The following is an 11,611-nucleotide window of genomic DNA, read 5'->3' as shown; positions in this document are numbered from 1 at the left end:
TTTTTTTATATAGAATATAAGTAAGGAAAATCGCGAGAGGGCAAGAAATCCGACGCACCCATACAAAAAATCACGTATGGGATATGCACGTCTAGAGCAAAAACTTGTAAGTAATTAAACATCACTTTTATATAATGAAGGAATTTGTATTATAAACTATAGTTTCTAACTAATATTTTGTTTATGATCTTAACGAATAGCGACAAGACACCCAATCCGATCAACCGTTGGGTCGTCATATATTGTGAAAGGAAGCTCGTGTAAATAAGGACGGAGTGGTTGATAACGAAAATGTTCAAAAAATAATAGAACTTTGTGTAAGTATATGATCACTTTAATATTTTTTAATATTGTATATTATCACTTTAATACTTTTTAATATTGTATTTTAAAAATGATATTGAACTTTTCTTTTTAATCTTACATGTATTTTAGGAGAATATCGAACAAAGTTCGGAAAATAAGGAGGGCAACAAAGCTAGTTGTAGGGACATTCTGGGTAAAATGTTTAATGTTCCTGAATATTCCGGTCGCGTGAGGGGGAAATGATTTGGCGTAACTCCTAAAAGCTATTTTCACAAGAGAAGCGCCAAAATCCATCCAATGAGGAAATATTAGAGAAGCTCAAACTCCTATCAGAAAAAGTGACACTCTTGGTGAAGACGAATAAAGACAAGCAACTCTCGGATCAGCTCCAAATGGAGAGTGAAAACGCGAGTTGCAACATTGGTCTCAAATGGAGAGGTAATTAATTACTTACTTATGTACTTATCCTCCCCTACTCATCGGAAGGTCGGAAAGGGAACATTGTACAATACTTCGGGAGAAGTATTGCACAACACACCGATCCATGCGGGCCATGTCAAAGTATCACATGTCATTGGTTTGGAACCAAATGCACCGTTGCCTATACCGGACAACGATGCAGATATGAGGTTTTTGGGCGAAGCAGTTGGTAGTTACGTGGCATGACCCACACATCTTGTTGCCCTTGATAAGGTATGTTTAATTAATTGAAATGTATGTTTAATTGATATGTATATTTAATTGCTGATTTTTTTCCGCTGCTAACTTTAATTTCACATTTATATTTAGATTCTGAAAAAGCCTAAAGGGAATGATAAAAACATTCCCAAAAACGAGTCAATTACATTGCCCGAAAATGTTTGTCACATTTATTCCCTAAGGTTTGTCATTTTTTTAGATTCAATAAACTAACATTTAACCTCATTTTTTCAGATTCAATCAAGTAAACCACCCGAACAGCAAAATAAAGCCGACAAACCTCAAAAATTGGAGGGTAATAAAGCTGCCAAAGTTGCAGCTAAAAAACTGGATCGAGGAAAATCAGTCGATGCTGCTCCTAAAATAAGACCGCTATGCCTTGCTAAATACGAGGCGTGTCTTGACATCCAAGTAAAAAGGAATATGGGCAACAACGACGATTCACGCATCATAACCATGAACAAAGCTATATTCGGAGATAAGTATGAAGAATTTCTTAAAAAGGAGCACATATACGAACTTCTCAACCATAAGGAGCTGAGTGCTCTGTCATCAGCTTGTACATAAGGTAAAAAACTACTTTTAATTGCATTTATTGGTAATTAATTAAATTTATTGATAATTAATCTAAGTTGAATTTTTCATTGAAGATTTTTGTATGAGAAGTTGGTGTGCTTGCGCAGATTGTCAAATAGATATTCATTCTTGTCTCCGCATAAGCTTTCGATGTGTAAACTCGATCTAGTGAATGTAAAAAAATACATTGTAGATATGTTATTAGGAAATATAGAGAAGGATAAGTTGTTCTTTGAACCATATAATTCAGGGTACATAATTATATATTATTTATTTATATCTTTTTTAATTTATGAGATCTTATATTTATTAGTTGTGTAAACAAAATTGCCAACCAAATTTTTGTTGTTATAGGGCACATTTGGGTGCTATTTGCAATCAATGCGACCTCTGAAGTTATATACTATTTAGATCCCTTGCACGACAATTACAACAATCACTCCGATATAAAGACTATGTTCGACACGTAAGTAATGTGTTTGTTAATGTATAAATAATGTGTTTGAGGAGATTGTTGATAGGAATCAAACTATTATCCCAGAAACGGCACGGTATTTTCATTATTTGATTTTCATATATAAATTATGTATATATTTGATTCTAACTTATTTATGTTCAATTTTTATATTGCACAGTACTTTGACAATTCCAGTCCAACATACTCTGAGAAAGATCTAATTGAATTAAAGGAAGACTGGTGTCAGTATGTGCTTGAAATGAAAATTATTTGATTTTCTGGGAAATAGCATGCTGCAAGGGATCTGAATATTATATGGTAGCTAGTTTTGTTCTGTGTAATAATGTTAGTTATATGTATATGAATAGGGCACAATATCTGAATATGTATATGAATATGTGTTGTTGTACAATATCTAAATTGTATATATAGTTAAGTTATATATGTATCTGAATATGTTCTGTTATTGTGTAAATTAAGTTATAAGTTAAGTTATATAGTTCTGTTTTTGTGTACTGATTGTGTGAACTGATTTTGATTATGTATCTGAATATGTTCTGTTGTTGTGTGAACTGATTCTGGATGAAAATGATTTTGGAAAAAAAATTAAAAGACAACGCTTTCTAAAAAAATGCCATAAAAAACCAAAAAGCGCTTTTTAAAAATTTAATTTACAACGTTTTTAAATTGAAAAGAAAAATGCACCTTTTACAGCGCTTATTTGAAAAAGCGCTGTAAAATGTGCATTATAATGCATATATTGAGTGCACCTTTTACAACGCTTATTTGAAAAAGTGCTGTAAAATGTGCATTATAATGCATATATTGAGTGCACATTTTACAACGCTTATTTGAAAACACGCTGTAAAATGTGCATCATAATTTATATATTGAGTGCACATTTTACAGCGCTTTTTTATTTTAAAAAACACTGTTGTATCTTTTTACAGCGCTCGATGCTACAGCGTTTTTTTTTAATAAAAAAAACGCTATAATTGACTTAAAAAAAGCGCTGTAAAATCTTATATATTTTTCGCGTAGTGAATTTTTCTAATAGTGTATCACCTTAAAGAATCTTTACTTGTTGAGACTATCACTATCTATGGTGTGGAGAAGCTTCTATTAGACATAGTTGAAGTTATAGAGAAATATTTTTCTCGCTCGGAGATTCCTTTCAACAAACCTGGAGAATACATGTTTAAAGACATAAGAATAATAATCATCAATTGTTATTAGATCTCTATCTTCATTTTTTATTTTAAATTTATCTTCAACTTAATGTGATTTCAAAACTAAGAATAACTGTTTTGATTTCAATCACTGGGCATATTTTCCATATAATTTTTCTAAAAAAAATAAAAAATAATCTCTTTGTCCCTATTTCTCATATGAATCTGCACGAGGGAGATTTTGGCAATTGTCAACTTGTTTTTGGCGGCTACGGCCACCAGAGGAAGAAGAATGACAACAATTTCAAAGTGAGTTGCTAATTTATATAATAAGCTCATATTTGATAAAAAAATTTAATTTAAACAATAAGTTGCTAATTCCAAATACATTCAAATGTTGACGGTAAACATATGTAAAGGGAACCAACAATATTCATTAACTTATTTTATACAAACATCATTATACATACTAAACTTATAGCAGTAATAAAAACTTGTTGAATAAAAACATAGTGTTGGACTTATTCATGATTGACATCACATGCCAAACGATAACTAGGTATTGCATGCAAGTGTTGAGCTCTTGGTATAGAGAGTCCAAATTTTTCTTCCATGTTCAAATTGGAAGGAGTAATATTAGAAGGAAGTTCCCAATTAAAACAATGCACCAATTGAGCTATAACAAATCTAACAGTAACCAAACCCAAATGAATCCCAGGACAACGTCTCCGACCAGAACCAAATGGTATACATTCAAAATCTTGTCCTTGATAATTCATTGTCTTATCAACAAATCTCTCTGGATAAAATTCTTCAGCATTTTCTGACCAAACATTTGGATCTCTACCTATTGCCCATGCATTTACAATTAATCGTGTTTTTTCTTTAATAAAATAACCATCAATTGTTACGCTCTCTCTACACTCACGAGGTAGTAGTAAGGGTCCAACAGGATAAAGCCTTAAGCTTTCATCAATCACCATATCTAAGTATTTAAACTTCTTCAAATCTTTCTCTTCTACCATTCTCTTATTTCCTACTTCCTTTTCTATCTCATTTTGAAGATTTTTCATCACTTTTGGATGTCTTAAAAGTTCGGAGAAAGTCCAGCCAATTACGTTTGCAGATGTATCGATTGCTCCTAAAATCACGTCTAGTAAAATAGCCTTGATGTTAGTTCGATCAATAGCATGACTTTGTTCATTTTCTTTATCTATGTTATGGTGCATAATTGAGAGAAGTATATCAATGAAATCCTCATGACGTGTTTTCTCTACATTAGTAGATTCTTCATGCTCTGTTATTATTACTTCCAACACCTCATCAAGTGATTTGCTCATTTTCTTGCAAGCTCGTGTTAATCCCTAACAACAAGTTAAATTATTAATTCAACATTTTCACAAACATAACATAATCGTGAAAGCATATGCAAATTGAAAATTAATCACACACAAAAATTGTTTTACTTTTTAAATTTTTTCCAAGTAAATTACTTATTTTTTATTTTAATTTCTATGAATTTTTTATTTGTTTTTAGTTCCTAAAATATTAAAAATTTATTTATTTTTCCTTGTTTTTTTAGTTTTAATCTTCATAATTTAAATTCATTTTGATTTTATTCCCACATGATCCCGCCAAAGATGGCTATCATGTTAGAGGTATTGTCACAAACTAAATATGGATATTTCTCTCGATCAAGTTTTGAAATATGGTTCACCATATTTGTGATGGATTTTCTCCATCTGTTAAATCCAACTCTACTTGTCCGTTCATTTTAATTTTAATTTACATATGTGACTCGTATTGATCATACTCCATAAAATATATACCATATAAAACAAAAACTAGAAAAGCCAAAATCATTGTTTATATATTTTAGAGACTATAAAAAAAAACAATTAGGAGTTAAAATGATAAATGGTATATTTGTGGGTAAAATATTTCGTGAGATCGCATGATTTTTATCCAATTTGAGTAAATTTTTTTGATATTTTTTCAATTTTATCTAAATTTAAGTATCTAAAATATTGAAATTGTACAATTTCAATTTCACTTTAAAATCATAATGTTTGACATGATTAGAACTAAACTAGAGACACAAATCACAATATTTAGAAGAAAAAAATATTAGGAGATAAATCAAGAGACCCTTTTAAGGACTATAAAATCTTAAAATTAAAAAGTGATAGATGAATAGTTTGCAAACTAATAAGTAATATTTAGTCGAGAAATAATCATTTACTTTATATAATATTGATTCATACCTGAATATCAAATGCACTTAGCCAAGGAACATAATCAGCAACATTAAAAGATCCAAATAAAACCATTGCTTCTTGAATCAACCCCTTCAAATCAAATTGTTCATACTTACTCCTACCCAATATCATCTTATACATAATATCTTCAATAAGATTCTCTACAGCCTCACTAACATTCACAACCTCACCAACCAAAGAAGCTTTCTCCAAAGACTTAACCAAAACACCTAACTCCTCCTTCCTAATAGGACCAAACATCTCAACTTTCAAAGCACTAAGAAGATTCAAAGTACAAAGTTTCCTCACACTACGCCAATATGGACCATACTCTGATATAGCCATCCCTTTTGAACCATAAGACATTATCTCAGATCCTTGACTCTTTGGTCGACTTGCAAAATATATATCATGTGTTTTTAGGAATAATTCTGCTGCTTTTGAAGATGAAATTACTATAAAAGGAATTTGACCAAATTGTAAGGACATGATTGGACCATATTTTTTGGATAGTAATTGAAGTGATCTATGTGGAAGATTGCCTAATTTATGAAGGTTTCCGATTATTGGTAATGTTGGTGGACCTGGTGGCTTTTTATTGTTAATGGTTTTTTCTTTTTTATGAAAGAAGAGTGTGCATAAAAGATATGCTAAAGTGATGGGAAGAAAACCAAATATTGTTATTGTTGTTGCAGAAAACATGTCTACAATGAAGGTTTGGTTTGGTTCATATTATCTCTATAAGCAGCATTTCAACATTCTTTATATATAGAAAAAATTTTGTGTTCTTTTTGCTTTTGAAGATATTTCTATAGAAACCACACAACCGAACATTTGATTTGATGGTGGGGTGATGGACCCATGGAGGTGTGGACATAAGAAATTCATTAGTAATTTTCTAACATTCATTGCTATTTTATATATTATATACACTTAGAATGAAAAACTTTTAAACATGCATTTAATTCAGACAATAATTGCTTTTGTTTCTTAACATAGATTTTTTAGTTAATTGCTATTTCGAAATTTAAAAAATAATAATTCATGAGGAATTCAAATTAAAAAAAAAATAAATAAATACATACATTAAATAATTACAGTAAGAAAAAGACATTAAATATTAAGACTCATTTTAATACCCATAGCACCGAAAATATTTAATCACATAGCCTTTTTGTCTCAAATAAATGAGTTTTATTCAAGATTAAACTATATGTTGAAGTTCTTATAATTTTTTTATTTTATTTTATTTTAGTTTCTACAGTACATTTGTCAATCTTTTAATCCCTCGTTTTATAATAAAATGTGTTTTTTCACTCTAAGGATTAAAAACGCCATTTTTATAAAATAAATAACTAAAAAAAATTTAAAAACAAAAATCGCATAAATAACTGCATTAAATATTTTTTTGTCACACTTAAAAAATAACTACATTAAATATTTTTGTCGCCTCTTCTATACCCACTTAAAAAATAACTGCATAGATGAAATGTTGATTTAAATAACTATACCTTACCTATATTTAAAAGAGACATCTAAACTTATGTAGGTTTTTTTTTTTTTTTTTTTAATTCTAATTTATCTTTCATTTAGATAATTTTATATTTTTTTTTTTTGCTGAATTTTATTTTATTTTATTCAATCAAATAACAAACACTTTTAATAATGAGAAGACATAATGGTATTAAAAAAGATAGATATATAGGCACATAACAAAGCTATAGGACCCAACCTGCAGATACTAGCCCTAACTCTGATATAATACATGAAACTCTGTAGTTGTACTTGTCTCTAACTAACAAATCGATATTAAAACTTTGGTAGCATCAAAACACTAGCATATCTTGCCTAAGACATTTTGAGTATAAAATGATGGAAACTTACCTATGATAGTTAAGGTCCTATAAAACTAAAATTAATAATGAAGAGGAGTTGATCAATTATTTATCCATGTGACCATGTGGCCAATGCCACTATGATTGAAGCTCCCCTGAGGTGGTCTAGTCTCAGTTTAAGAATAACTTTGAGAACTTGATACAAAAAAAACTCTTTTGAGTTCATATTGGTTGATTGACAAAAATAGTAAAAAAGTACATGAGACATTTATATATATATCTTGTAGGAAATTAACAAATAAACTACCTAACTAACAAACTAACTCTTAAGAAGTACTGCTTCCAACTTTTCCTATATTCAAAGTATTTTTGCCTCCAATTTCTTGAAAATCAATAGTTTATAGTTGGGATTTAAATACTTGAATGCAATCCTAGAACGAATATTTCAGCACTCATTCCCTTGAAGTAAGAAATTTCATGAATCAATCTCTACTTAAACAAAATTCTTCAACATTTTCTAACCAAACATAAGGATCTCTCCCTATTTCCCATGCAATAGTTATGCTCTCTCTACGTTCACAAGGGACTAGTAAGGGTGCAACACGTTAAAATCTCATCAACCACTATATCTAAATAACTCCATTTCTTCAAATCCTTCTCTTCTACCATTCTTCTATTCTTTACTTCATTTATATCTCATTTATATCTCATCATAAGGTGTTTTTATGATGAGTTTTGTCTTTTTATTTTTATTTTTTGAGTCTTAGAAAAGATAGTAAATTCTACCATAATTAATTTATAAAACTGTGATGTCCCAAGTTCGAATCCGTCCAACAATATTGACATTTGTCAATTGAACTATGATCTCGATGAATTTTGTATTTATTAATAGTTTACATGTGTTCCATTATTATTTTGTTAAGGACGTATTGTCATACAATGTTAAAAGGAGTTGACTCAACTCATGAATAATCAATTATAATATTTTATTTAGTATCAGTTATTTTAAATGCTTATGTTTTTAGTATTTCCGTACGGCCTTTAACATTAGGACACATGGATGGTTACCATTCATTGCAAGTAGACAATATACTAGGTTATTTAAATGTAATATTCTATTTTAGAAGAATCTAAGGCAGAAAATAATGATTTTTTAAAGATTAATGATTTTAAAATCTAAGGCATTTTTCAATTTGACTTATACCGATTTCATCATATGTTCAACCGTTTGGGTGGCCTCTGTATATGAAAATGGATATTTAATAGTCTTGTGTGATCCCAAGTTTTATATATATATACACATTATTTAGGCACACTCACATACAAGAAAAAGTTAGAAGAAAGAATAATTAAATAAAGTGTATATTTTTAAGATAGTTAAATGATGTATATGTTTTGGTGTATGCACAAATCATTTTTATTTGGATAGTGTTTCTCGTATTTTATATTTATATTGGGTTAAATAATTATTTTATCTTTATAAAAAATTTAAAATTTGATTTTTTGTTTATGTAAATTCTTTTTTAATCTTTACAAAAGCAAGCCCTTTGGATATATGTTCGAATCTCAATATGTAATTTTGATTTTGAATTATTATTTGCATCTCTTTGTTCTTTGTATCTCTTTGGGTGCAAGTGCATGATTTGCCAATAGTTCTTATGACCAAATAAGTTAGAGAAGGATTGGGAAATTTCTTAGGTGAATTCATGGAAAATGACTAAAAAAATTCATCTAGGTTTTGGAAGAGCTACATGCACATTAGAGTTCCCATGGATGTAATGAAGCCACCCAACCGAGGGAAAAAATCTGCACTGTTGACGAAGACTTGAAGGTTGTAACTTTTTATGAAGAAGAAAAAAACCAAGAAAACATATTTGAAATTAATGCAGGAAGACAATTATCAACACAATTATTGTCAACTACCAATGCGGCATTAAAATTGTTTAGTCAATAAATTAAGTAGCTAATCAAGTGGTTGTGCAAGAAGATGTAAATGGTCCACTTTTTAATGACTTAACCATACTAATAGGTGGAGATATTGATGAGGCTACTTTAACAATTATGGAAACAAACGAAAAAAGAGGCTACCAAGCAAAAGAGACCAATCAGCAATTACTACTTGGTTATATGTTGAAGGCAGTAGCAGTGTTAGTGGACCTAGTTGATTTTTATGGTTAATAGTTTTTTTTTTTTGGATGAAAGAAGAGTGTGGATAAAAAATGTATGTGAAAGTGAAGAGAAGAAAAGCAAATATTATTGTTGTTGTTGCTGAAAAACATGTCTATCGAGACCTCTTAGTTGGTTTGATATTATTTACAAATTAGTGGTGTATTTCAACATTCTATATAGCAAAAAAATTGTATTACATTCCTCATGAATGCTCAGGGGATGGGGTGGGGACAAATCCCTGACATAAAAATTTATTTGTAATTTTCTAACCTATGGTGAGCTAAAAAAATATGACAAATCAAATTAAAATGTTGAACTCCGTATTTATCTTTTTGCAATAATAAAATTTTGTAATTTATCAAAGTTAATCTTTTAATGTAAATCAAATAAACATATAAAAAATAAATTAAATAGTGTTGCACTAAAGAAAATATCATAAAAAAAATATGAAAGAAAAAATAATTTTAAGAGATTATTTCTGATAAAAAATTATCCTAAATCACCTTCTCTCATATAGAAGAAGAAGAGAAAATCTAATTACAATAGTATTTTTTAGAGTCATATAAATCCAAGCAATATATTAAATATTTGATCATGAATTTATAATAATTATATCAAATCTTTGATGTCTGCCTAATGTCCGTACATTTATTATTGTCTTTTCTTAATTTTATAACAATATTCAAATACAATAGTTGTTGGTATTGAATAAAATAAAATCTTGCTGCAAACTCATCGATACTACGTTGAAACACAATATTTAGAATGTAAATCCAACAAAAAATGTATTATGAGCATGTTTGTTATATATAAATATTATTTTTAAAATTAATGATTTTTTACAGTTTTCGTCTGTTTGTTATTGATATTTTTAGATTGAGAGGATCCAAAATCTAATTGTGGTACAAGAGGTAAATGGTCCACAATATAATGACAGTTGGAGAAATTGATGAGGCTAGCTACTGAATCAATTATGGAAAGAAAAAAGAGGGAAGCAAGAAAAAAGAAAAAGAAAGAATTGAACAATTAGTACTCGGTTACGTTGAAGGCAGTAGCACAGGTGCATATGTGGAATATGGAATCGAGTAAAATCAGGATTTTTGTTTGCTGAGTCTCGACAATCAGGCCCACCAGGACCAATGTTCGGCATTGGTTAGTTACATAATTCTTCACTATCCCCACGAATTGTGAATTGGGAAATGTGAATGTACTTGCGAACCGGTTCGCGGTACTTTTACGACTTTGTTTCGTGTGGATTCTTATTCAATTCGCCTCTTTTAAGAGTTTTTTTTTTCAAAGAGAAAAAATGAAGACATGTAAAAGGAAAATGAACAGAACAAATAAGAAATAGAGAGAAAAAAAGCAACTAGGAAAAAAAAAATTAGTACTAGACATCGGAAATATGTATAGCTAGCTACTAGGAGTAGATTATTATAAAGTAGCTTTTAAGTTTATTATAAAAAGCATAAAAGAAAAATCCTCTCAATAAAGTTTATTAGAATTGATGTAAATAAGTTAAAGTGTTTTTATATCCTTGAACTGATATAGGGCTTTACATGTAATATCCTCTCAATGAGAATTAGAACCTAGAAACAAACTTTGTGTCAATTCAGATACAAACTAGAATGTTGTAAATCAGCTCAATAGGGTAACAACTCTCTAACACCAAAAAGGTACCTAAAGAGGTACAATAACACACATAAACCTCAACGAAAAGCTGCTGAAAGCACTACGCCAAAAATGACATTTTACAGCGCTTTTTTTAATTCATTTACAGCGCTTTTTTAAAAAAACAAGCGCTGTAGAATCGCGCGCTGTAAAAGATACAACAGCGCTTTTAAAAAAGCGCTATAAAACATGTAGATGTAATGCGCGCTTGTTTTGCACATTTTACAGCGCTTATTTGAAAAAGCGCTGTAAAATGCATACCCATAATAAATATATTGGGTGCACATTTTACAGCGCTTTTGCGAATAAGCGCTGTAAAATGCACACCAAATGTATGAATTATGGGCATTTTACAGCGCTTATTTGAAAAAGCGTTGTAAAATGCATACCCATAATAAATATATTGGGTGCACATTTTACAGCGCTTTTGCGAATAAGCGCTGTAAAATGCACACCAAATATATGAATTATGGG

At 29.6% G+C, this 11,611-nt stretch overlaps 1 protein-coding gene across 1 annotated transcript; it reads right to left on the bottom strand.

Moving 5' to 3' along the window:
• Positions 1–3,621: 3,621 nt before the first annotated feature.
• On the bottom strand, positions 3,622–6,218 carry LOC101502297 (cytochrome P450 CYP736A12-like). The gene is made up of 2 exons (XM_012712977.3): positions 5,472–6,218; positions 3,622–4,571 (listed from the first exon to the last, which is right to left on the bottom strand). The coding sequence occupies exons 1-2, from the start codon at positions 6,165–6,167 to the stop codon at positions 3,729–3,731; spliced, it is 1,539 nt and encodes a 512-aa protein (XP_012568431.1). The 5' UTR covers positions 6,168–6,218; the 3' UTR covers positions 3,622–3,728.
• Between the last annotated feature and the right edge of the window lie 5,393 nt (positions 6,219–11,611).

Source organism: Cicer arietinum, chromosome 2 (assembly GCF_000331145.2).
Source record: "Cicer arietinum cultivar CDC Frontier isolate Library 1 chromosome 2, Cicar.CDCFrontier_v2.0, whole genome shotgun sequence".
Taxonomy (NCBI): Eukaryota; Viridiplantae; Streptophyta; class Magnoliopsida; order Fabales; family Fabaceae; genus Cicer; species Cicer arietinum.
Note: the sequence above shows the minus strand (reverse complement) of the source record. Positions and strands in the feature narration are given on the sequence as shown.